The 27,953-nt window shown below is 41.0% G+C and overlaps 1 protein-coding gene across 1 annotated transcript in view; it reads left to right on the top strand.

The window, feature by feature from the left end:
• CHST11 (carbohydrate sulfotransferase 11) overlaps positions 1-27,953 on the top strand; it is a 161,000-nt gene that overhangs the window by 921 nt on the left and 132,126 nt on the right. Inside the window, exon 2 of the mRNA XM_027668787.1 lies at positions 54-299. Within this exon, the coding sequence (XP_027524588.1) occupies positions 54-299 (246 nt within the window). The remainder of the gene's footprint in view (positions 1-53; positions 300-27,953) is intronic.

Genomic DNA, 27,953 nt, shown 5'->3' on the forward strand with positions numbered 1-27,953 from the left:
CTCGCCCGTATGGGGCCGCAGACCTTCGTCTTCCCTGCTTTTCGTTCTGGGAGGTGTCAGGGACACCGCGGCCGGGCAGGGACACCCGACATCGCCGGCGGGCGGCTCCGCGCTGGCTGCCCGAGTTGGCCGGAGCGGCGGGGGCGGCTGCCCTGCCCGGCCCGAGCCGTCCCTGCCCGGGGGCGCTGCTGCCCGGTCCTGCCTTGTCCCGGTAGTTCGGGCGGCTGAGGAGCTCCGGTGGAGCCGCTGGCTGCGCACGGGTGTCCGCAGGGACCCTGGCTGCGGAGCGCCGTGCAGGGGTGCGTGGATTACCTCGGATCCACACTCCTGGGTACCTAATGCGACTTTAGTTTTCCAGTTCACAAGCTCGGTGGACACTAGGGATGGAGCTGTACCAGGGGTAGCGGGTGCGTGCTCTCATGGAAGTCGCGCATAGGTCAGCTGCTGATTCACATAAAGGTGGAATTGGGCTGTAGAAACTTCATGCGGTGTCTGCTGGGCGCACAGACCCGTCGTGGATTGCAGAGAGGCTGCCTTGTGCGGCTTGGCTGTGAAATCTGTCCAGCATGGCAAAAAGAATTAATTTTGATCTGTCTGTCTGTCTCTCTGTCTCACTTTTTCCTCTTCCTACCGGAGAAACGAGGTGAAAATTGCAGTGTCTTTTTTGGAGGGGTGTGACAAGCTGAACAGAGGAGCGAGGCTTGTAAGAGGGAGTGATAGCTCTGAGCGGGCCAACAGCTGTAGCTGACAGGGTGGCCACACTCCTCGGCAGGCGTCTTCTTATCTGTACCCGTTAATCTTTACTGCCAGCTCTCAGGTGTCCTGGCTACAGGCATATAGCTGTAGATGATAAAGGAATTGCAATTTGGTAAAAAGAAAAAGGACCTATTCACTTTGAGTCTTTCCTTCACTCCTTGTGGCTACCGTAGATGTGGCACTTAGGGACGTAATTTAGTGGTGGACTTGGCAGTGTTGGGTTAATGGTTGGATTCAATCTTAGAGATCCTTTCCAACGTAAATTATTATGTGAAAAATTATTTTTCCTTAAAGTTTTTGGAGACTTTTTTTGTCAAATGGTAGAGCCTTAGTGCACTGATAGAATTAGGAATCAGTAGCTATGCTGTTTTGTGGGGAAGCCAGGTCCTGTTTGGTGTTTTTCTACCAACTGTCTGCTCCTCTAGAGTTGGTATCCTTTGCTTGATGAATGTGTTCTCTTATGGTGCCCATCTGTGTTAATACCTGCCAACTTCTTAGAATAATTAGCATATCTTTTCTTTCCTGCTGTGTCTGCCCCATGCTTACTGGCTTCACAAGGAGTGCTCAGTCCTTAGCAGACCTGGAGAAGGCTTTATTTCAGGTCTTTAAGGCACTCTGCAGAATTGTTGATTGTAATACAGCTTCACCAATTTAATAGAAGTGTGATATTTTAATTGGTGGCATTCCTCAGATAATATAGTTTGCACATGTGTTCATAAAATTTGACCATAACTTATTACTTCTCCTTGTTTCAGATGAATTATGCTGGTGGAACACAAACTCAGCATGCAGTAGATGAGAGATTAGGTTAAATCTTCTTCTGTGAATTTTTGAATGTAGAAAAATTGTGTTTTAAGAATTCTCAGTATGCTTTGTAGTTAACTGTTGGAGATTATGGCTTTGTATTCATTGTATTGTGAAACTATAAATAGGTTGAGATTTTAGTACAATTCAAAGGATTTAGCATGAACTCCGAGGAGGGAATGTGATGCTGTAAAATCACCAGGAGGATAACATGCACCCATTTTCTGTTGGACACGTATTTAGGTTGGTAATGCGAGTGGCGTAGATCTGGAAATAAATAGATCACAACCCTTATTGTACCTTTTTGATCATAAGTGATTGTGCTTTTTCATGTGGGCTGTTTCTATTGTGGAAACTGCTGGACAGCTGTTAAGCCCTACTCTAGTCCTGTGTAGATTGTGCCCATTTGGGTTACACATGGTTTGTAAGGCTCGGACAGCTGCTTTCCCAGGTATCTGTTGTGCAATTGTGTGTGTTACCGTCCTGGTAGCGCAAGTGATCGATGAATGTAGAGTTCTTGGAGGGTCAGGAGAGAGGGAGGTAGTAGACCTGTCGAGGTGATATACATCAGGTAGCAGATAATTTTTAGGAATTAGATCTTTATTTTAAGATATGCTCATAATCCTTCTTGATGTACGTCTAAATTCACTGGAGTGAGACCCTGGGCAGAGTGCATGTCAGGTGGGATGGGACTGGAGGTATTAAGACCTTTCAAAATCTTGGCTAATGTCCTTTTTTTTTGTGGAGGGTGTTCTAAATTCTGGCTGGTCTCCACTGAAGCATATCTTTGGACAGCTGCAGGAGGGAGCTGTCTCTCATACTCTGGCTCGCTGGTGTCACTGTTGTTGGTAGCTTAACCACACTAACATAGGCACCTTGTAATCAGAATTAGATGAAAAACTCCCTGCCTAACCTTTTGGATGGAAAATAAGGTTTTCAGTTAAGTTCTCTGTAAGAAGTGTCAGCTCCTTATTGTCAATTTCTTCACCCTTCGGGTTCTCTTGGCAAATTTCAGGAGACTACATTTACAAAGTTTTCTGAACGATTTTAGATGTGAGACAGCCAAGGTGGAAGATGCTAGAAGGCTACCAAATGATGAGTCCAATCCCCTCGGGGGTAAGGCAACTTTTCATCTGTAAGATGGAAATTTTCTGTTTTAGGAGGTCTGAGTGTGGAACTCTTGCTAGAAACATGAGAGATAAATTTCTGCTGACAGTTTTTTATTGTCTTTGAGATAAATAAATAAAAAAATGACATAGTTAACAGAAACCTGTCTTCAAAATAAACAAAAAACCCTAACAACACAAACACACACAAAGCCTGAAGCTTGGAAGATGAGCTATGCTTTATCTTCCCAAAAGATTATGATGTGTGTCCCTTGTGCCCCTTCCAATATATTTGTATTGGAAGGAGATCAGGTGTTTTTTACTTTTTTTTTTTTTTTAATGGCTCTGTACCCATTCTTTGGGAAGTCAGTGGTAAATGTGCTATTTGGTTAATACACCTTTGCATTATATGAATTTTAGCAGAGATTGCTTGCAAGCTAGGGAACCCACCCTCCCTAGTTAGGTTTGCCATCCAGTTGTTGGTGGAAGAAGGTGAATGGTGCTGCTCTCCAGTGCTCAGGAGCACTGTAAGGAAGACTTTGGAGATGATCCTGGCTGTTGTGCCTTGTCTCAGGGTCTGTTTGTTCCTGAGGGAGGAAACGGTAGCAGGGACTTCAGTGTGTTTTCCTGTCTTCCCTGTCTAGCCTTTCCTGGATAAACATTCTGCAGTGTTTGCTAGAGTTGGACATATAGCAATGTATAACTGATTTTCCTCAACTCTTGCTCAGAATACTTTTCCCCGTCACTCTCCTGCTATGCTCTATCCATCTAACTGAAAGCAAGTTGATTATTGCTCCATGCTCCTGGATCTTGTGTCTGTGTGAAATAGGTCAGTCTTGGGGTTTTATATGACAGCCAATCTGCTGCTTTTTGTGTGAAATCAGTTTGCTCACTAGTCTTTAGCCCGCCTACACTTTCACAGATGTGTTTGCTTTCTTCTGTAGGCATCCCAGCTGCAGTGAGCAGGGGGACTGTGAGTCAGTCAGTGCAGGCAGGAGTTGCTTTGCTAGGCTGGGAGTCAGACTGGTGCTGTGTTAGGATCCCTCAAGATGCGAAATTCCTCGTATAGGTAGAACAATTAGTGCTATCTTTATCTTACATGAGACAGTTTTATGAAACTAACTTATTCTTAACCCGATTCCCTCCCCTGTCCAGAAATTTTTTGCTCCATTTTTCATGTCCTGTTTTAGACTTCCACTGCTCTCCTACAGATGCTAGCAAAGGTTAGATCCTCAGACTTGCCTCCTGTCCACGATCATCGCAGTTACACATACAGCCTTGTGTGACTGATAGGTGACATGTACCTTTGCTCAAATGTCAGAACAACTCAGACCATGTGGGATTTTTAACTTGTATCTGAAGACAAGCTCACCATTGGTTTTGATGGAAGATTCTGTTTGAAAATCAATGCAGCAGTCTCCCATCTTGCAATTGATCTTCGCTTTCTCCTCTGCTTACAAAGGAGAATGAGATCTGCAAAGCAGTGGGTGTGTGGCATTCCTTTGATGGACCCTGTATACTGGTTTTAAATTATTCTGTTTGGGATACAGAGAAATGGAGTTCATTTGACAGCCACAAGAAACTGGCCCTCATTTAATTGCATGCAATGAAATCCATCCCCCAGTTGCAGGCAGAAACCCTGCTGTGTGCCTGGGAGGGGACTGTGCTGTATCTCTGTGTGGGTGTCCCTACAAGCTTTTCATAGATTTCCATGCAACTGTCATCAGTGTGAGCAAACTTTCTCTGGTCCCTTTTCTTAAAGGTACTGCTTGTCCGGAACTCCTTTAAGTTGAGAGTTAAACTGCTCTTTGTATCTTGTGAAAATCTTCCTGGTTAGTGAATATTAGAAGAGCAACTTTTTCTGTCACAGTACATATGAGCGTAGCTTTTTGCAACAACTGCTTGCTGACCTTAAAAAATAAAACTCTGTCTCTCAATGTGTATAAGTAAAAATCAACTGGGTAATTCCTGTCAGCAGTAATGTCTTATTACATTTTAACTTCTCAGAATATTTATTACTTCACAGTTACACTTTTTTACCATGTAGGTTTTTATAAGCTTTTAATTTTTATATTAATGTGTATCAATATTGAGAAACTGTGTGACATTCTATTCACCAATGTAAAAGTATCATGACTTAGCTAAAGAAACTTTTTCAGAGATAAAGTCAATGTGAATGGAAACTTTGTTTTTTCCCTAGCAAAAAAGCATACAGAGCAGAAATTCCCAGTGCTTTTTATGAACAAATTTATACAGTTGATTGAGTGCAACTGGTATCTCAGTTTTATCTCGTATTCAGAAATATGAGCATATTTCTGAATTCTTAAATTGTTTCCATTACTTTTCAGAAGTGACAGGTAGTTTGTCTTGTACTGTACTATGTAACTAACTCTAAAAGTGGTTCAGAGAATTGGAAGAAATTAGGTTCATGTTACTTTTTCCAAAGCCAGCACTACTGTATTTTGTTTGACTCTGTTGCCAGATGTACTATATCAAATCCTCCCTGACAAAGCTGCTGCAGTCGTCCTTGTGTGAATGTCATTCCAGCACAGTTTTTTTCCTCTCAAGCCTTTTAGGCTGATGCATATGTATTATGTATCAACTCTAAACTGATCCTGAGGGAGTTAAGGACTGGGTTGGGGGACACAACAGTTTGAATCTGATGATTTTTCTTTCTGATTGTTTGTGTTGTTCGAAGCAATCGTTTGAGTTTTGTGTGTGACTTGTCCGAGTGTCAACATACATAAAATCAAGCATAGATGCATGGGTGAAGGGCCCAGTTCAAATCAACGAAAAGAGCAGGAGTTTTCCCCTTCACATTAACAGAATAAAATTAAGTTCAGGAATGATCTACTTGTGTAGACCTGGCACGTCCAGGATAAAGATGAAGAGATGTCTGTGGTGGGTCATTTAGATTCAGTAGCCACCTACTGTATTGCAAGGATAACATTTCAAAGCACATTCTTGTTTTCTTGGATGTTCCTGTTCCCTGTGGAGTCCATTCCTATGATATGTTTGTGGATGAGGTATTTGTCTTTATAGTTGCAATTCAAACAGTTGAGTTCGATTAATTCCTCATTATTTGTGCTTCAGTATTCAGACAGAATGCTTGCATGTGACAAAGTGGTGTTTCTGGCACAAGCCTCATGCTCTTCACTAGAAGATGAAATCACCAGAGACTACTGTGGACCAGTGAAAGAATTCAGTTCCTACTTATATCTGGTTCATGCCTCCAGACATAGGGATTTTCTTGGATTTCAATTTTGTGAATGTAATCAGTGGAGGATGTGGCCTGTTCCCAGTTTCGTGTAATTGTTTGGCACCTGAAACTAAGGTTTCCTGGATAAATCAAAATTTTACTGCATATGCACTAAGACTCTGGGTTGCTTCTCTTACATAATGTTATCCCCCATTTTTCATTTAACACTGGTCAACGAATGTGGTTTGTGCTCTTGCCCTCTCTATGTGCTCCTTAATAAGGAGTTAGCTGTTGATCAAATTGCCTGGAGTGGGTTCGTTCCCTTCTGTCAACCTCAAATTGAATGGCCTGTGTTAGATTTCAGCTCCCTCCCCAGTGCCCTCTCAGGTTGTCACACCACCTGTAGTGTCACTGGAAGTACCTAATGAAAGGCAACCTATGCACAGATAATGAGCACTTATCTGTAAGGAATAAGTGCACAGAGGGTGCTGACTATCCTGTGGCAGTGTATATCCTCTGCTCTGCCCGTTCTGTGATGTCCAGTTTGGTCCCTGCAGGCTGGTGGGGAACCCCTCATACAGAGCAGGAGGATTGCAGGCGTGTCTGTGGGAGCTGGCTTGTTTTACCTGGTCCACTCTGTGAACGATTGGAAAGCTCTGTGGCAGCAAGTCTCAGAGAGCCAGAGTGGGTGACAGGACTCTCATTTCTTTGATAAGATAACAGGACTTTGAATAAACCACATGCTATAAGTAGGTGCAGCACAAGCATTTTTTAATTTGTGGTAAGGAAAATTTGTGTCCACATCAGTCAGGGAGGCTTCTTTGTATTGAAGACATTTCACTGCCTTATACATTTAACATTTAAATATCTAGGGGTTTTTTTAATTTTAAAAAAATAATGCTTTTTTTGTTTGCTTTTTACAGTGTGCCTAATGTTGACAATGAAAGTAAATAATAGATTTGCTTTTGGGCATATTAATTTTACACACTAGAGATGAGGTCCTGAATGAGGCATTAACATTTAGTTTGTAAGCATCAGAAGGGGATTTTATTTAAAAGAAATAAAATTAAATGGCTGCTACTGGAACATTTGAAGTAAAGTGTTCATTAGAACATACTGACTGACATTGAGGCTAGATTTGGAAACTTAGTATTTCAGGTTTTTTCCCTGACAAATTTGAATCTCTGGATTAAAAAGATGAGTATGAGCACTTAGAAAATGCTGACTGAAAAAAAAGATGGCTATGCACACAAATGTGCATGAGTGTGCCTGTGCACTCCCCCAGCTTCACACCCCCTACAAAATCTGTAGTTGGTGGCCCAGGTAATCCAAATACATTGATTTCTGAAGTGCAAACCCTTTCTCCTAACAAGGCTGCTGTAAGGAGTATCAAGTTCTTTGTTATTAAAAGAAATCCCAGAAGTGCCAAGTGCCTTTGTTATTTTACTAATTGAAATGAGTAGTAAGTGTGGTTTCTTGTTTCTGTTATTCCTTCTCAATTTATACGTGTTTGGAAACATTCAGCTTGAGAGATGTAATGATTTTATGAATTCTTTCGAGGCTTTGGAAGAGCAGGAGTTTTTATAGTTTATCAGTATATCAGTTTAAACACTAAGAGTACCTCTTCAAGGTAGCCTTCATCTTGTTTGTGCCAGGCTGTAGACACTGAAGGATGACTTTGCTCCATTACTATCAATCACTGCTGCAATGGCTTCACACTCCTATGAAAAAACGTAAAAGAAGGTGCTGGGGGAAATGGAAAATACAAACAATGCAATTGAGCAGAATTTCTCACAGCACTGTGATTCCGGGGCTTTGGGAGATGGTAACTCTACCCAACAAATGTCACGAAGGTAGGTGGACTGCACTGGGCGAAAACAGGTGCGAAATGCTCACATCCTGTAAATGTTGTCTGCTCTTCGTTTTGCAGTGAGAAGTAGCCTTGATTTCAAGGATGTGAGTAAAGTGATCGATGTGTGGTCTTACAGGATCAGGCCCCCCTTCTCTTTCTTCTCTAGTAGGTGAAGGAGGAGGATATCATCCTTCTCAGCTGTGCTTAATCTGCAGAGGAACTACCACTGCTGCTTTGAGCATTGTCTCAGGCTAAAATATGCCATATTAAAATAGCTTAATATCAAAAGATTGTGTCTTTTTATGTTTCTTGTCTGAGTGGTGGGAGACAATAATTTTTACTTGCAGAGTCCACGTATAAAAATCCACAAGGAATAAAGCCTTTGTTGGGTTTCAATCCACTTTTCAAACACATTGTGCTCTGTAAAAAGCAGAGGACTATGGGATTTTTTTCTTTATTTTAAAAGTGAACAGTTTCTATTCATTTTTAAGACATTGACAATTCAAGATACGTTTTGTAGATGGTGAAAAGGTAGGTTTCAAGACCCTCAGAGTAATACCTTCTGAATTCATTTAATAAATGACATTGTAGCTACTCATTTTCATGCTTTTTTGGCTGATAAATGATTGTATAAGGGAATCAAAAGGTTTAAAATGGATAGCTTGTAGGGGTTTTTGAATTAGGCAAGGTAGACATATAGTTAATAAGGTGACTATAATTGGATCTTATGGATGATCTTTCCTGTAATACCTTGTCTTAAAACAAAGAGCTTTAGGTAGTTAAAATCCTTTTAAAGACTATTTGCATTATAGTGCTTTAAAGCTGATTGCTATGCAGGCAGAACAAAAATGTCTGTATTATCTGAAGTGACCTGACATGGAATAGCACATTCTGCACCCACGCTGGTGGGTACCAGGAGCCGAATATGTCCTTCTAGTGATCTGCATTTTTACAGCCTGTATTGGAAGTGGGAACATGGAATTTATAGTAACAGAGGAGGAGGGCATTAATGCTTTTAAACACTTGGTGATTAATAAAATGTGTCAGTTGGGGTCATAAGTATAAAAGTGATAAAGCCTCTCTTGATTGTGTATTTTGGTCTTGATTAACTTCTAAAATACATTTGAGTTTCCAGATGGCAATAAGCGCTTTATCTTTAGAATTAAGCATGTGTATGTGTGCACGTAATTATGAAGTTGACGTTACTGTTAATCAAGTGGGACAGGCACACCAGATAACAGTGTATTGCAAGGGTGACTGTAGACATAGGCACGTAACCTCCCAGGTGTTGCTGTGTCCCACTCACTGCTTTTAGTAATTGTTACAGGATCAGTCAGCTGGACACTGTGCAAAGTTCCTGCCACCATGACACTGGCAATCCTGTGGATCATACCAGATGATCTCTGCCTCTCTACATTCCCTCCTGAATCAGACTTGGTCGTCCTTTGTGGCAAGGTTAGGGAAGCTCAAATAGGAAGAACATAGGTCCCTGCTAGGCTGTTGGGTTTGGGGTTTTGTTTTGGGTAAGCCATAAGATGTTATTTTTTTTTCCAAAAGAAGTACACTGGATGGTTTGAATTTGCTGGTGGATGGATTGAATGATGGACTGAAGAAGTCAGTGATTGCTTTTCAGTTGATTTTAGTGAGTACTGGGTCAGGCCTACTGTGCTGGAGCAGAGGCTTTTTGAATTACATAAAGGACACACATCCCTTGAGGAGGTAGAAATATAGGATTGTGGGCTTGGGTGGAGCTCTGAACTGTTTCTGTCTCATAAATCTGGATCAGTTGCATTCACTTGGTTATATCAATTCTGGATCAAAGGTACTGTAACAAAAAGCAGTATTTGTCCCTTTGTGTCTTCCTACAGAGCAATATACAGCAGAATATCAGCTTTGCTTTTCTGTTTTCCCACTTATTTATCCTTCACAGAGTCTTTTCTGCAGTCAGGTGAATGGAAGTTTTTTTCCTATAGAGATGCATACTTGAAGTATTTGGGGGAGGAGCATCTATTTTCAATAGCTTCAGTAGAAATTACGTTGATGGATAAGCTGTATGTAACCATTAGCATGCAGATCATCAATATGATTGAAATCTTATCCTGCTATAGAGCTTTTCTATCTTGCACGGAAAAGGCTATTAATACTTCTGATATGACAGCAAAAGTGTAATTGCATTAAAGAAAAAAAACTCAAAAAAGTTGGGGCTTCTGGAGCTGTTAACTATTTTGAGATGAAACTCTTGAGATACTAAATGAGCTGAAATGGATGATGTAAAACAGATATGATTTAATTAGAATTGTCTTCATATTTTACTGTCTTGAGCCAGCTTGTGGGGCTTTTTTCTTTTTTTTTTCCTTTTTTTTTCCCCCCCCACAGAACACACCAGTGTTTCTACTGAGTTTTTCCCCAGTCTGTGCTGGTTTCCTGAACACTTAAAATCTTCCAGAGTAGAGAAAGGAGAATTTTTTTCAGAGGATGGATGCCAGGATAGTTTGCAAAACAAAAATATACATGGGATTATTGTGTCTGAATGATTAGTAATGCACAAAGCCCATATATCAGTATAATGTCAGTGACTTACAGCCTCATCCATCTCAAGGAATGCTATAGCCAGTGTGGTAAAACGTTACTGTGAGAACTCTTTGTGCAACTAGAAATGCGTCTTGTTCCCCCCAGTGTGGTTGGGCACCAAGGGAAACAGACCATAATTCTTGTATGTCCAGAGTAGCTTGGGTTTTCTCCCGCTGCCAGTCTGTCTATAGGCTTTTCCCCCTTCGTTTTAGTTTTCTTTGTACTCTTCAGACCTTTTGCTTGTTTCTGCATTCATTGGGATGTGACCAGGAGATTTATTTCATGTTCCATTTCCAGCTGTGAGGGGATCTCTTGTCATCAGATTGTACTTCAGCTGCTCTTACCTTGCCAGAATGGTTTATGCCTGGTGTATTTTCCAGCATTTTTGGAGCCTAAAAACGCTACTGAACATCAACCCATGAGTGTTGCATATTGGTTAATGTCAAATCTGTGCTTTCTCGCTGTCTGTTGCAGTTGAAAGCTTTCACTAGCAGCAAGTCAAGAGCAGTGTTTCTGGAAATCTTTGAGAATTTGGGTCCAAATCTACTTCTTTGGTAGTAATACTTAATTTAATCAGAAGGCTTAAAAGTTCTTTCTTTTTCACTCTATAGCTAGGGAAACTGAGGCATGCTCAGGAAGGGTATGTGTGCAGGGATTTGTTAAACGTTTTCCCACCAGGCTTAGTGGCACATTCAGGAATGAAACTGGATGGTAGGATGGTTTTGTTGAGCTTGTGTGATTTAAGGGCTGCAACCTCCTATAGGGTTGAAAGAGACCACAGTACAAACTAGATGTCAGATACAACCCAAGTCCCAGCACTCAGCCCGAGTGACACCACTGCAGCCCCCTCCAGATGTGCTCTCTGCTTGTGAGGATGACTGTTGTGGACAGTCTTGTGTCCTTTGAAGTGCTCCTGCCAGGAAAATGCTCCTGTTGCAGATACATGGGGCTTTGAGAGCTCCTTTTGAATGCCTCTGTACAAAGTGTTGTCTCCATGAGACCACGAGTTGTGCTCCAGGGCATCCAAGTCCTGATATTCTCTGGTTGTACTACAGAGCAGAGGCATAAGCAGTTATTGTTTCTAATTTTTCACTGTGTTTGACCTTTGTGTTTAGATTTCTAAAGTGTAAATCTTCCCTGTGTATGCCCCGAAAAATGTTGAATGGCCTTTTCTCGATCAGAAGTTGAAAGCATGCTTGAAGGAAAAAGATCAAAGCTCTTGGGAAGTAATTCTGCTTGGTGGCTTCTGATACTTCAGCATTGCATGCCAACTTGAAGGCAGGCTGCATAAATAGAGCTTGGAAGCAAGAAGCAAAACATTCACCTTTTCAAGCTGAGTACAGCGAAAGTTTGCTCCATAGGAAACATCGGATATCTCTAGTGCTTCCATCACTTGAGAGATGTAGTCATTGACTAGGTGCATAGTGTTGCCTAAAGGAAGAGGGACACTGCAGCTCAGGAACTGGATTACTCCTGTCAGTTCTTTCCTGCCTGATGGAGACAGCATTTCAGCTACTTTATTACCCAGCTACCTTCTCCCTTGCACTAGTTAGGCAACAGGCAGCCTTTTGTGTGGAAAGGTCACCTTCTATGTAATGTTCAACACAGAAAATTAGCCATCTAGGTGGAAGAGTCATGGCAATGCCATTATACAACTTTCTGTTGAGATGTTATGGTTTGGGTGTAGACAAACTGAGGTGGAGGCCATGCCTGTGCTTAGAATCTCTTTTCCAGAATAACAAGCCTGTCTTACTCTAGTGTTGTACTTGGACAGCTTTTGCCAGTGGAAGTTTTACTGGATTGATGATCAATGTTTCTGTTTTCTTTTGTTTTTTGGGTTTTTTTGCCTTTGTGTCCAGGTCTACTAGAGGTTTTGCCAGCAAATCTTAGTTTATTAAAACAAGGAAGAAAAGAAAAAGGAGTGCATACAATGGAACCATATCCTTTTTATGGTCTCCCTATGTCAGCAAAGCTCTTGTGTTGATAAGGCTGAGGTGTGTGAGGCATCCTGGGTTTTTACTCACACATCCATAACTGACATAGCTGTAAATTAAAATATTGTCTTTGTGTAAGACACATTGTCCCTGCACTTTGCTCGTTTTTATTTCATTGCAGTTTTAAGGTCAAAGTTCCTATCACTTATCAAGAAGGTAACATGAGCTATCTGTGTGATGGGCTGCATCTGCTGGCTGATGCTGTCCCAGATCCTTCCCTTTTAGACCTCCGTGTTTTCTGTGGTGGCTGTGGGAGATTACTGATGTTCATACCTTGAAACAGAAAGCCTTAGTATAGCATTTCATGGGTGTGTTTGCTACTGCTCAGAATGGCCTCAGATTTAAATCTAGCATCTTTTTCAGTTCCTGTGAAGGTCTAGGACATTGGAAGTAATGCTTCATGCAGTGCAAGGTGGGGAAATTGATGCTACTTTATATCTTTGAAAGGGTATTTTCTGCCTCAGTCTTGGAAACATAAACAAAAAATTTCCCATCTATGTGGTTGAACATATGTGATTTTTTCCCACAACTGCATAGGACTAACAACTGGAGTCTGTTAGCTGCAGTGAGGCATTTTGAAGAGACAGACCTTTTGTCAGTGCTGCAAGGCATCTAGGAATACTTTTCTTCCAGCCTTTTCCTTTCTCTGCTGATCCGCAACTGCCTGTGTCCCCCTCATAGTCAAACAAGTATAGCAAAAAAATGTACCTGCATCTGAAATTCTGGGGTTTGTTTGCTTCTTGCTCATCTGTCAGAGGTTAATTTTGCATTGAATTATGAAAAATGTTACTCTGTCATAAGTTTTGGCTAGCAGTTGATTGCCAGCACACTACATCAGTGTTTGAATGTTCAGAAGGGGGGGACTACTTTAAAATTTCAACTATAGCCTAAAAATATGTGTGGAGTCTTTTTTCTTTTTTTTTTTTTTTTTTTGCATTTAACTTCCTTGCTGGAAATAGCAGGGTTCTGTCATGTGTGTCATATTTTCTAGCTGTAGGCAGTTTTAAGCACGACATAGTTATGTAGCAAACTGGAAAAATGTACACCCATCTTTCTCAAGTGAAGGCATGTGGGAACAACGCTATGGCCACATCAAATACTGCACACGTGGAAATTAAAGGAGCTTGGTTTTTGAGCAGACAACCAGTGTTTGCATGTTTAATTTATGTAATAGCCCTTTCAGTTCCCATCTGTTCCTGTGCCCTTTGGCAAGTGGGTTTCCTGTTTTCTAGCATGTGAAAACGTTGTCAAGTTCAGTGAATAAGACTTGGATTTTATTTAATTGCTGCTTTTTTTGTCTGTTAGGAGTTGGCCCTTAGGGAGAAGAGGTTGACCCCAGGAAGTAGGGAAGCTTTGTTTTCCCAGGTCGTCAATAATCTGTCAGTACAATACAAGGTTGAGAGTTCAAAATTGATAGTTGAGTGCTTATGCCCCAAATATGTCTCACTTTCTCATACGCAAGCGAGGCAGCTGCAAGGAGGTCATGCTGTACATGTGATCTGAGAACCCTGTGTTTGTGTTTCTGCATTCATGGCTAAAGTATAACTGGAACTTATTGTGAAGAATGTTGGTCCAAAACAGAGGGTGCAAAGATGAGTTCATATTCAAGTGGACCATAGCAATTAGCTGTCAGGAAGGAGGAGTCTGTTCTTGCTTTGCTTTTACTTCCTTTCTTGTTCTTCTGCAGTGCCAGTGCCCACTCCACCTCTATGGCTCTGCTGAAGCAGAGTCCTGGGGTAGGCACACTGCAGACCAGCTCTGGTGTGCCTGACAGGCAGTGGCAACATATTGACTAGAGCTGGTCTGAACCTGTCCAGTTCAATGTCAGTAGGGATAGCACCAGCACAATAGGAAAACAAGTTACTGCTTGAAAGCAATTGCTGGCTACCAAAACTGGTAATTCTGATGGATTTATTCCAACTCAAACCATGAGCGTGTGTGACCCCAGTTACCACTTTACTTCTGCAATTGCTTTGAACTGGGTTTATGTCAGATACAGGCTTCGTGGGAGCTCCAAAGTATGGACAGAAAGAACACTCACGGTTCCATTACTACCAGAGTAAGGGTACGTACATCCATGTCTACAGCATGGTAAGCCAAGCATAGATTGTCCATAGCTTCCTACTTGTGTTCTTCACTGTCTGTCTTGAGATGCCTTAAACCAATAGAATGAGCTTGTGCTTGCTGAGTTGGTCAGCTGGCCTCTTTCCTAGGACAGGCAGGTGTCCTGCTTTGTAAGTTGCTAGGCTGAGCTGGCTCTATGAGCAGTGTGGACTCACAGTATCTGTACTGGGATGAGCTCTGCCCCAGCGCTGTTCTTGAACGGTGCTGCTAACAGTGGCTTTGGGGGTCGTCTGCTACACTGGGAGACTAGGTTGCAGTGAAATGACCAAATCAGAAAATTAACCTTCTTCCTAGCATAAGCCCATAACTATTCAGGAAGTGGTTGGAGGAGCCAAAAGTTCAACCTACTAAGGTCCAGGCTTACTACTGAACTATCATGTCTTTGGGCAATGACAGCAGAGGAAGGACAAGCAAACTGGGAAGGAAGAGGTGGTCCTGGTGACAGAGGTACAACTCTAGGGAGGTTGGTCAGGGTAGTTGAGAACTGTTGGTGCCCTCAGGGCCGTGGCAGTGGGTTTGCTAGCTCGTTTTCATGACCTACTAACTTACTGACTTCTGAAAAGGCTCTTCTGACAGGCATCACAGATGGCCTTGTGCTGCAGAGGAGCCCAGAGACAGAAGCCCAGAATGATAGGCAGTGAGAAGAATTTGCTATGCCATTTGTTCTACCACCATAATCATAAGGGTTTCATGTTTTGTGTAATGGGTTACAGTTTGTCTTGGCTCTTAGGCTTTCCCAGATCTGGATGTTAAATGTGAAGATGCTTTGGGGGTGGAAAGGAAAGGCATTATGTAGACAGAGCCTACTAGGGGAATCTGTTTCATCACGAATATTTTTTCAAAGGAAAACCAATTAATGTTCTGCTAAATTGACACACGTAGCTTGGACGTTTTCAGAGAGGGACCGGACTGGCTTTTGAAGTGTATGGTCCCTGGCAGAGTTAGCTGATGATGTGCAAGAATGTCAAAGGTCGTGGCTTTTGTTGCTTCCTCTTTTTCGTCCGTGAACCCGCTGGCCCTTTTGTCTGGCTGTGGTGGTGCTGGCATGCAAATTACACCATGCTACTCCATGCTGGGCCATTCCTTACGGTAGGTATGCCTCTCAGGCTGGAACTGATGGTGAAGTAGGCAAAACCTGATCAAAGCACATGCCTAATTGGATTTTTAGATCTTACTTTAAAAATGCTGGATTTTCAAGTACTCCCATTAGTGGGCATTAGTTCTGAGGAGAAATGTGTCACCAGATAGTTTTGTTTTTTTTTGAGTCAGAATTTAAGTATAATTAAAAAGAGATTACTGAACCTAATATTGTTAAAAGAAATGCTTTAATGAAATAAAGAACACCACTGGAACCTGTGGGTGCATGTAGGAAGTGTGCTCTGACCCATTGCTTGCAGCTTGATATTAAGGCAAGAGAAGCATTTTTTGTAAGTATGAAAAAAGGGAGCAGATGCTCACTGGGACTTCCTTACACTTGGGTCTGCAGAAGGTTTTTTTGGAGGGAGGGGAATTGTATTTCCAAAGGAGTGAGCAGAAGAAACATATGTGGGTTCAACCAAGAAGTGTCAACCTAACTAGCAACAGATTCTGCAAGTTTGTAATGGAATAATAAACAAATAAGTAAAATTTTAATTATTTTTCCATGTATCCTTAATTTAAAAATTAGTATTATTTTTCTGTGTTGCAGTGCTTTTCATTCTGATAGTCATCACCTTAGGGGCAGGGTTATCAGTGCTAACAAATACTTCAGATTAAACTGGGAGGTAACAGTGAGAGCAGTTTATCTTTAGTAGTAAGGACAAGTTTCCCTAATTTTCAATTGTGTCACTCAATTCTATTATGACAGGAATTTATTAATCTTATGAGCACTTTAGTATGCTACTTTCTACTGCTAAAGATTGCATTTTTAAGAGGCATTATTGATTAATATGGTTAGGGTTTGTGTTTTACTACCGCAGTTATTCTTAGCTGTAATTTCTGTCTTGTATTTGACTGCTTTTCCTTTTCCTGAAATACGTTATTCAGGGACAATGCCTTAAGGAGGACCTTTTCACCTGTGTACAGGACTGGAAAACAGAAGTAATTACTTGACAGGAGGGCCAAGAATACTTAGAAGCCATAGGAAAGTCTCTTAGGACTTTTCTAGCAAACCTGACCAGTGTGATTTGTTTGATAATTTTATTTCATGCTGCTTGGCTTTGCTAAGGACTGTTACAATGACAGAAATAAGCTGCAGGCTCCTGTTTTGAAGGGGGGCAAGAAGGGAAAACAGGTACATCACTGACATGAAAAACAAATGCATATTGGTTTATCTTCATATATCATCAGCAAAAAAACCCTCTTCTGATTTATGTTAGTCTAAAAGAGACAGATTTCATGGCATCCAAGAGCTCAGTCTTGAGCTTGGAGTTCTAGTGAAACCAAACCTTAACTGGAGCTTAAATGGAAGGTTTGTCAAGTGATCTGGATGTAAAAAGTTAGATCTCAGGAGAGAGAATTTAAATTTATGTCAATTTATACAACGTTAATCTCTGCAGAGCAGATCTTAATTGCAAGACTGACAATTTGGGTCATGTTTGAAATTGATTAGGTGATTGGTCCTTGATAATTTTGGATATGGTTCCAAATCTGACTTGTGAGCTGGGATTGAGGATCAAAGCCTAAATATCACTTTGTTTCAAGCTTGAGTGTCAGACTGAGGCATCTTGTTTTAAAGTGGTTTTTTTGTTGCATATTGTAACTTGAAGTGAAAAATTCACCATTGTACTGAAAATCTTCAGTCTTTGAGGCTTAAAAGAATTATTGAAGATGAAGGTGAAACTCCTTGTGTACTTGTAAGCAGTATAAGAAGAGACCTCAGTAAGAATAAAAGAGTGCAAGTGTCATGGAGAGTTCTGGCAAAAGAGAAACATTACTATGGAGTTAAAAGATGGATGATTGAAGGCAACAGCTTTATCTGTGTTTGAAACTGTAGCATTTGTGAGTAAGGATGTACTGGCCTCTCTCAGGGAGGGTGGCTGTGCAGGATTTGGTAGCCTTGAGAGGGATGGCAGCTTTTAGCTGCCACTACATCAATGCATACAACTAATGTGCTTATGGCTAATACAGTGATGAAAAGCCAATGCAGAGAATGTTTTTAGAAACATGCTTACAGACATGCCTGTAGCTGTAAGTTACACCTTTAAATCACCCCTACAGACACAGCTTTCAAATTCAAGTTATTGGCATTGCTGAAGTGGAGATTGAAGTTTTCTGTCTGATTCCCAGTGGGGAAGAACAGTCGTTGCATAGAATCATCTTCTTGCCTTTCCTTACCTGTGTGATGTGCTGCAGATACTACAGTGTGACAGGTGGGCGGTGAGGACAAACAGCACGGGACTGTCAGGAGGTCACAAGTGGAGAGCATAGGGAAATACTTGTGAAAAGAATTGAGAGTAAAACAATTAAATGCACTTGAAGAGGGAGTTTATTCATTTTCTTGAACCCTTTCTATGTTTCTGCATGAGTTATCTGTATGTCACCTCATGTGTGTCACCTGCATCCTGTTGTCTTTGCCCTGCTCTGTCTGCTCCCGCCCCACTGCTCTGGCACGTGCCTGTTTGAGCAGGCAGTTCATCAGAAAAAATTTTTTGAAGGGGGTGTGTGTGCATTCATGCACATGTCCCAGGTAGCTGTCAGTGTGTTTAATGCCTTGGGCCAGGAGGTCGGTGTGGTGTGGTGAGCTGCTGGGGAGGTGTGGGTACGAACAAGTGGCAAAGTCAGAGTAGCTGATACCAGGCATGGTTGCAGCCAGATGTACCTCTCAGTGGGCTGTCAGTGTGGCCTTACCTCGACTCCATCAGAACGGATGAGTTTCAGCAAGAAGCAAATTTACTGTCATCTTTAGTGAGTTTCTTCCTTCTATTTTCCTGTTCCAGTAAGTCAGTCTGGAGTGGACTGTAACAGAGCCAGTTAAAGATCGGTACAGGGAAGAGGCACGTCTGTTTAAAAATTGCAAAGAATGAAACATTTGGCAATAACGGATGTGTCTTTTTTGGCAGGATCCAAAGAGCTCAGAAAGAGTTTTTTTTCTTCATTAGCGATCCAAATGTTGTGATCGCTCTTGTGTTTTGGAAGTGTTCTCAGCAAGGATGAGATGATGTAATTACATAAATTCAAGATTTCCTTTTTTTTTTTTTTTTTTTTTTTAATGAAGAATTTAGAAAGCTTTGAATGTGGAATGGGTGCTGAAACTGCTCTGGTTCTAAGTCACCTCTATAACTCCCTCTGGCACAAAAAGCACTGAAAGCCAAAAGGATCTGTGTTGGTCGAAGCTGCTTTAGGGTCTGCTCTCAAGAAAAGGCTTGCTGGGAATGCTTTGTGATGTGGACACAGATGAGATGAGAAGGGTTTTCTTTTAGTGTAATTTTTTATTCCAAACTTAGTATAAGCTCTCTGACCTCCAACATGCTCCGAACAACATATAATTTTTGGTGGTTCTAGGAAAACTTATTTTTTTTTTTCCCAAAGTGTGTCTTACAGCTTTGAACAAGCCCCAGAGTCTTAATTAAACATTTTTGATCAGACGTGACTCCATAGCAAGTCAAATCCTTTGCCTTCAGTGCTTTGTTTTGTTTAATCACTAGACTATTCCTCAGGTTAAAACACTGGAGCATTCCCTTTGTTAGTGTTAGGAGAGCTTCCATTAAAAGTTATTTTAACTGATCTTTTTCTGTCTTTATTTAGCTTTTCAGTCTTAGTGACCTATTCCTTCCTTTCCTTTTTCCTATCTCCTGCTGCAAAATAGGTTGTTTTCAAAGTATATGTTGCTTTTCTGCTCTTTGTCCTTTTTCCTGAATGCTTTTTTTGTATTCCTTTCACTCTGGCCTTGCTTTACATAGAAGTCAGCTATTCCTCAGTCACCCAACTATTGGCTTTATCACAGGAGTAGGTGTGGGTAAAACCTCTTTGAAGAGTGAACAGTTGCATTGTCAAAGGCAGCTTTGGGGTCTCTGTAAATTACTTCCAAATTGAGTTAGTAGTTTTATCTGAATACATAATCCATCTCAATTGGGTAAAAATGTCCACACAGCAGCGTTTTGAAACATCTTTCTCCCTCTCACTAGGTTAGATTTTTCAAGCTCTGTGCTTTCTGACAACCCCTTGTTTACTTGCTTAAGGAAGTTGAAAATGAGAGTTCTGTCTGCTTTTACCCAATTGAGATGAATTAGTGTCCCTCAGATGGTTCCCAGTGAAGCAGAGGAATTAAACTTGTGACTCCTTGTTTTTCAGAAGGGAGCCCATGGTGCTGAGCTGTGGGGATTGGTGTCCACTCCACCTTGTGAAGCTGTTCTTGGCCAAGGGGGGCAGTCAAAGTAACTCTTTATCCTGGTGATTACACCATTCCCCTCCAGCATCTTTAATTGCTGTCAAAGTTCTTCAAAATTCAGGAAAATGAGAGAGGAAAAAAACTTAACTTTTTCTTTTGTGAAATTGTGACAAACTACTTAAAAACAAACCAAAAGAAAATTTTCTCATGACTGACCTACAGCATCTGAAATTACCAGTTCTCCATAGGAAAGTTCAAAGTGCTTGACGGATCAGTTCTGGGCTCTGCTTTTTGTTTCCCTGTGTACTCTCATTAATCTGATTTGATAGCACTTTTTGGAGTCCACAATTGCGATATCAAGATTAAAACTTGGTCCATCATCTGCGAATTCAGAGAATTTAAACTGTAAAATATTTACAAAGTGCTAATGAATTCTTAGACCTCTAACCAAATCCTAGTCATACATATTATGTATTTAATAGAAAATCTGCCCTTCTGGAATGACAACCAGTCCTCCTCCTCCTTAGGGATGACACTAAAATAGATTTGGCATGCGCTTTAAGTTGGCTGAGGGGCATTAATGCTAATTTGTGACAATGGTTATGGAGTATCAGTTGGCAAATGAGGGTGTTCCCTTTATAAACATGTTGTTTCAACATGCTGTGCTTTTCCTGCTGCATCTAGTGCTTATGATGGAGTTTAGGCTATTTGAATATAGGTTAGAGCTAATGGGCTGCAAGCCTAATTCATGTTGTCCCTGTTGTATTTAAGAATTTCCTCTTCTGTTCTTTCCCTGCTTCTATTTTCCTGGGTATGTGGTTGCAGCAACCAATTTCAAGTCATCCTTTTAATCCCTTAGGTTTCTATTGTGTGATTTTTATTTTTTTTCTTATTTTTTGGGGGGGAGGGTTGATGTAATTCGGGAATATCTGAGTTCAACTGACAAATGTATCAACACAATGTGGGATCTACAACAGTGTTTGGTAATAGCTGTTCTTGGACAGTGGTTTCCAGCATTGCATTCATAGTTCCTGGAAGCTCTGGGCAACATTGAAAGAGCCTAAAACATGGTTTCAAGTAAGCAAGTTTGTATATGCTGTTAGACCAAATCTGAAATTCTTGAGGGGCTTCATGCTCACTGGAAAACTCCAAGAACTGCATATGGAAAAACCTGAAATTCACTGGTGTTGGCTCACTTTTCTTCAGTCTGCAAGAGCAACTCCGTGCTGAAACAAGGAACTTCAGTTTTCCCCAAATGTTGTTGTCTTTACAGATTTCTAATGATGTTTTGGGTGTTCCTAATATCCAATCTAACCCTTTCCTGCCCCAACTTGAGAAAATTTCCTCTTGTCCTGTCACTTGTTACCAGGGAGAACCAACCCATACCTAACTACACCCTCCTTTTAGGCAATAATATACCCAAAGCCATTGCTGAAAGAGATGAAGTGCCTTATAGATCAGCACATTTATCCTGGCCAAAGCTCTCATTGGGAATAAAGAAAGGCTTTGTGGCAAGGACTGCTAGAGGTACTTGCGGTAGTTCTGCTTTGACAAGCAGTATCAAATGTTGGATCAAGATGTGGAGCCTGTAATGTCTCCTATCATGTGGAAAAGCCACATGGTAAAAAGCTGATCCACTAAGGAACCTTCGGAGAATTGTGGTGATAGGCACTGTCTTTGGCTGTGTGAGTTGAGTATATGAAGTGGCTAAGATGAAGCCATGTAGGTGGAAAAGCAAGGTGAGCTCAAAGGTGTGTCAACCAGGTATGCACCCTGAAAGCACTGAATGGTTAAAAGAACCCACCCCAAACCCAACCCTTCTTGTGGTAGACTTTGCAGTCTGTAATAAAGCACATGACCAGTTTCACGAGGGTTTGCTGTAGAACGACAGAAGGACAATGAAACACCAGTAATAATTAACATCTTCAAGGCTGAATTTCAATGTGAAGCAGGCACTATTAAAATGAATGAATGCTTGAGGGAATGCCAAAGAGAAACTTGTTTGTTAAACAAAGGTTCATTCTTTCAGATCTGCTGCACATCTCTTGGTAAATAGATACTAGATGTGTAGGTAAATCCATGCCCACATGGTAATATGGGAAAGAGGTTTAAATTCTGATTTTTAAAAATGATTAACTGACTAGTATTTGAATAAATACCAAAATTTAGTCAAGTGTAACCAGAGAGGCTACTTTTTTTCCCCCCTCTCCTTAGTTAATTATTAATAACTTCCCTAACAGTTTCAAACTCATCCATTCCACTGGATGGTAGGAAGCAAAGAAGGAATTTGAATCACATACCTAAAAGTTGCTGAGTGTAATCAGAGGGGTGGGAGGTCACCTGGCCCTCTTTCTAGTTTTCAGTTTGTGGCAGGAAACTGTTTGCAGAAGTCAAGTCCTTAGCCATGGCTCAAACAAAGTAGGTTCTTCACTTCACTCCAAAGCTTGCATGTATTGCTTGCACTCAGAGAGATACCTATTTTGGGAGTGGAGTCCCAAAATACTACACCTTATTTATTAATGCCATAAAATTTTGGACTTTTCTCAGTTTAGAGAGGAGGGTTCTTTCCAAAGCTTGACGTCTGGCTGCAAGAGGAACCTTCTGCACAATCTTTCTCAGATCAAAAGCACTAGGCAGAGCAGGTATACTAGGACTCCTTAATGGGTCCCCAAGCTTAGATCATCACAACAAGAATGATGATGGCTGCTTCCACTTCCACTACTTTCCTTGTTTGAAATGCACAGACCTCCTTGATGTGAAGCGCCCAGGTCTGTCTTTCAGTGTTAGCTGTGAGTGCTTCACTCTGGTGAGAGGAGCCTGCTGTTTGCAAACATCTTGACAAGAATGGTGCAAGATAAGGGAGATTGATTAGTTTTAAAAAGGATGTACAAATACATGTACTTTGGGTATGAATGAATTAGAACCACCAGAAGAGTTTTTGCAAAGGAAGAAAAGTAAAATATTTAAAAGTTTGGCACCCGTTTATTTTATGAAAGATGTCTTACAATATGGCTACCTGCAGCAGTAAGGAGCAAAGATCTGTCCTGAACATGATTCCCAAGAGTAACTAACCTGAGTCATGCCTTCAAGAAAAAGCACCCAAGCCCTGTGAGAGTCATGATCACTCTATTCCCCCTGGGAAATATATGGGTTTTACTTGGAAGATAACACTAAATTTTGGGTCTCTATAGTTTTGTTTTACAGTCTGTGTGCCTGAAGAGAAAAAAACTATTAGATAGTTCAGTTCCATATTCCGAAGGCTAATTGAAAGTGTCTTAGATCTGTATGCAACAAAATATGTAACACACAAATAAGTGATAACTGCACCTTTTCGTGGGTCTGTCACATGGTGTATGGGTTTGTTTGCTTTTTTTTTTCTTTGAGAAATTTACCCATTTTGCTCATTCAAAAAGTCTAAAATATGGCAAGATGATAGCACAAGTTCATGGGATTGTTGCTACTGCCTTTTTTTTGGCCAAATCCCTCAAACCCTTTGGGGGATCTTACAGATTGTAAGGCAGAAGATGGGCATAGACTAAAGCACATACTGAAAATGTGGAAAACCACCGAAGATCCTGTTAGGGTTCTGACAGCAGGTTTTCACTCTAATCCTTCTGGTGATAACAAACCACTACCACTTCCTAATAAAGTTAGCTAAATGAGCATTTGGCTGTATCTGTTGCTAAAACCAGTTCAAGCTACTGGGTATGCTTGGGCATTCAGATGCTGTGCTAAATCCTTTCTTGCAGCCTGTTCCAGTTAAAGTTAATCACAATTCTTGTCCAGCAGCCCGATCCAAGGGCCATTGCTATAATAACAGCACATTGTTCTTCCCGCTAGGATGTGCGCGAGACACTAGCTGCAGTATAAAAGCATTACACTCTTAAAATTGGATGTTGAGTTGAACAAGGTAAAGTAAGCTGTGACATTAACCACTTTTCTTCAGAAGTAGTGAAAGTCTAAGAAAGCCAGTTCAATTTAGCATTTTCATTGAATCTAATTAAAATTACACGATCTAAAAGAAGATACTACTCTTTGATAAAATCTACTTCCGTGAAAGCATTTTGGAGCAGGAACCACCATCTCTTCCTGCCTTGAGGCCACTTAAGGCAGTGCTTCTCTGCCTCATGACTGGACTTCTACAAGCAGATAATTACCTTGTGAATGTGTGTCTCTCTGTTATCTTGACCTTGCAGCTGTCTCTCTGATCGTAGATTATGTAGTAGAATAAAAACTTGTTCTTTGAAGCTGACAGCAGTTCTCAGTATCTGTATGAAGCAGTAACAGAAAACTGCTTATTGTTACTCTTGTGCGAAAATAAGGCAAGTTTAGCATGATAGAACTTGGAAAAGGTCAGACTTGTGAAACCATGGCAAATAGTAGAAAAAGCTTGTTGTGTTGTGTGGGGTTTTTTTTCCTCTAGTTGCTGTTCTTCTCTTTCATCTTTTGCTAGTAATTTAGACCAAGTGTGCTTTTTAAGCATGGTACTTCAAATTGCTCATCCTTGTGTTTTAAACAAATCACGGTTACTTTTGATCATGGGAGTGCATGTCTTTGGAGCACTTCAACAAAGTGAAATTAATTTGAAAAGCCTTGCTCTGTATAAGACAGAGACAACCTAGTTGTTTTTCCATTGCTTTTAGTCAGGCTTTGTTCGGTTGCAGTGATATGTGCTGCTTTCTTGTTAGAAGATGTCTTTTCATAGCTTAGTAACTCCACTCCAAGTATTTTGGTCCTCCCAATGAAAATTCAGATTTCTTCCATCAAGATTTCAAATTCACTATTGCTTTTCACACTTAACTTGATTCCTGCATAATTTCACTTGTGGGCTCTGGAAGGTGGGAGTTGTTCCAGGTCCTCAGGCTGGAGTGAGAGGTGTTGGCTCCAACAACCCTGCGGCACGGTGCAGGATCTGGCCTTCCTCTCTGTGGGCTGTGTGGGTGTGAGGAGGAGACTCCAAGATTCAGACTGCAGAGGGGTTTGCCATTCATCATCACAAGGCTGGAACATCTGAAGTAAACTGACTCATCCCCATCCTAGTGACTCACTATATGTCTTCTTTTTCCTGGGTGGAAATATAACTCCTTTGTTTCTAATGGGAATGCAAAGTGAGAGTCAGACCATAGATACCAGTTTGCATCACGAAAAGGCAAATACACATTTAGAAGTACTTTTATTACAGGAGACTTGGTATCCTAGGAAATGGATGCTCATTTGGTTTGAGGCAAGAACTGAGTCAAAATGTGTATTCTTTCAGCTGTCAGAACTGGGGAAGGATGCTCTGACACAGAAATGAAGTAGCTTGTACATGATTGTATTGGGTTCAATGCAGAGTCAGGAAGTGAATACATCTCCCCTTAGTTATCTCTGGTCCTGTCATTAGCTACTACACCTTGGACTGTTTCAACTGAGTTTGTCTTTTCTCCTCTGCAATATACCAGTAGAAGTGGATTTGGTTTTCCATAACTCTGATGGTCAGAAGAGCCTCTTCCTACGTCAGTTTTTTATTTTTATGTAATTGTTTTAGTTAAAAGACAAGAATTTTCTTATAGGAGCTCTAATGCTAGTCTCCTACTGAAAAATCTGTCTCCACTGTTTTTTCAGTGTGACATTGTAGTAGCAATCTTCCCTCCTCTGTGCTCAAATGTTGTACTTTCGTGTAATGTGCGTACACCGAGGACCTGATTGACCAGTGTCTTTCTGTGTATTTACATAGAGGTTTCTAATAGGGTCAACAAAGTTAAATTTTGTGTCAAACCAAGTCATGCTGTCCTATATTTTCATTGAACTTTTCTCTCCTGATTTTAAATTTGCTTTTAATGTGTATTTTTGCCTATTATGTGAAACTTTCAGAACCACACCACAGCTGTCTGTCTCTGGAGGAGCTACTGCAGTACTTTTGCATTACCCTCTAACATAAGCTCCCTGTTAAGGCTGTATGTACATACACAGCCACCCCTTTGCTGGGGAAGGATGTGCATCAGAGGAGCCCACTGTAGGTGCTGGATCCATAACCTGGATGGAGAGCTAGGAGAGGAGAGTGGGAGCAGGCAGGTGACAGGAGCCACTACAATTATGCAGACCTGCAAAGTGGTTTAGCTTTTTAGCAGGAATAGATTAATAATTTTGTGGAAGGAAGGTGCCAAGAGTTCAGTTCTTTCAGAATAATTCTACTTCTTTCAGATAGCTATAAAATAAAATCTGCTATTCCTGCTTGCTAAGACTTTACACTCAGATCTGAATATATTAGCCCCTCCCACTTACAGCTTGCCACATTCTTTTTTATTTAGTGCTTACATTGAGGCAACAGTGAATGACAGAAACTTACTCTTCTGGAAGTCTAAGTGTGAATGTGCTTAAATGTGAAAAAGTCATGTTGACTGGCACCTGGCATGTGGATAGCAGCTTGGAAGGTCTGTGCCCCAGGCTCTGCGTGCATCACTGGGGGTTGTGGGGTATATGTGTGATGATGGATGTAAACATAATTTCTAAGGCTTCTACTTGCTTGCTGTTACTGTAATTTGTGTTTTTCCTAGTGACCCTGGAATGGCATCAATATTGCTTATCTTAATTTTAAGCCACTTGATACTATTTCCTACCAGCATCGCCACGGGCAGGGCTGTAGGGTGAGTCTGGCTGGGGCTCAGGCAAGATGCAACCACATCTGGTTTCTCAGCTTTGCACTCAGACACTTGTGTCACAGGGAAGGAGTAACAGTGTGGGCAGCTCTTTTCTGGTCAGAGCATTTTATGCTGAATCTTGTGGCTACTCAAGAAATTGTCAGGGTAGTTCTGCATCTGAGCACGAGCATTGTGAGGGAAACCTTGTCTTGCATCTGTCTGGGGAAGCGTTTAATGAGGCAGAACAACATACCCTAAATATTTTACTGAAGGATAGAGAGTATTTTAAACACGAATGACTAGTACAGGTGCTGTCCATGTTCTTTTTTGGCTACTCAAGGTAGTAGATCCAGACTTTTCTGTTTCATCAAAACCACTGTGGGAAAGAATTGAAAGAAGGCTGGATCTGATCTGTGAAGGATGATGTGCTCTGATCAGGAACTAAAATAAAAGTCTGTCTGAACTATAACAGTATTTTGTCAAGATGACACTTTTCCTGGTCTGACATTGCATTGCAGGGCTTCAGTATTTAGACTGAAGTTCTTCGCACTGTTCTTCAGCTCCTTTGTAACCTGAACAGCACTTCTCCCCCACACATACATGACCTTCAAAAGTCAAAGTGTCTGTGTAATAAAGATAGATGACTTTCAGTTGCAATAGCTTTTTTTGTTTGCTTTGCCTAAATTGAATTCTCTTGAAATCAATAGCTGATTTATTTGAGGTTCACACTTTGTTGTTGACTTATTGATACTTTTCTAAGTGCACAGTTTATTAAACATTAGAGTAGTCCTCACAAGATCTACTGGTTTAAGTTTTGAATTTTCTTGCATTAAAACTTCTTTTCCAAAACTTTTTAGAAAGTCATTAACAGCCTTCAGCCCACAAAATTTATATAAAGAATTTTCTGTTGACTCTGAATTTGTTAAACCTACGTTAGTGTGAGATGTTACTCGTTTCTGAGACAGTTCTTGTAAATTTGGTTTAAAATGTTGTTCAGAAACATGAGATAAGGCTGTCTTCAACTTGCAAAAAGATGATTCAAGACACTCATCTCTCTTCTAGTGAATGATTGTCAGAAATTGCTTAGGGTTCATCTAAGGGACCTTTCCCAAGTAGCAAGTATGGAAATGTGACATATGAAGGAAACATTTTTAAGATGGATTTAGGCATTCATTCTTTATTTCAGGATTTCAGCACCAGGGTTTGAGGTTCTCTTCTCTCTTCCTTCTCTTTTCCAAATGTTCAGATTTGATGTAGGTGACTAAAAAGGGACTAGATTATTGAAAAGCTCCATTATTCATGGAACCTCATTTCATTGAGGTTCTTTTGCCAGTCTGGGTAGCAACTGCCCCAGATTCTGCTTTTTGACACTTTCCTTTTCCTAAATGGCCTTAGGGGATTTCAGAACATGTTAATGTGTTCTGAGATCTTGATGAGTAGCATTTACTGTTTTGTTGCAACAAACCCGGGAGAGCTGAAGAGTAGCCAAGCAGTGTGGTCCTTTCAGATAGCATCAGTGGTAAAAAGCTGAGGATAATCTCTAGACATCCTGGATCATGGGTGCATATTGTAACTGCTGAGGAAAAGCATACACTTACCAGGTACTGAAATAAAAAGTT

Source organism: Corapipo altera, unplaced genomic scaffold (genome assembly GCF_003945725.1).
Source record: "Corapipo altera isolate COAL_440 unplaced genomic scaffold, ASM394572v1 1, whole genome shotgun sequence".
In the NCBI taxonomy this organism is placed as follows: domain Eukaryota; kingdom Metazoa; phylum Chordata; class Aves; order Passeriformes; family Pipridae; genus Corapipo; species Corapipo altera.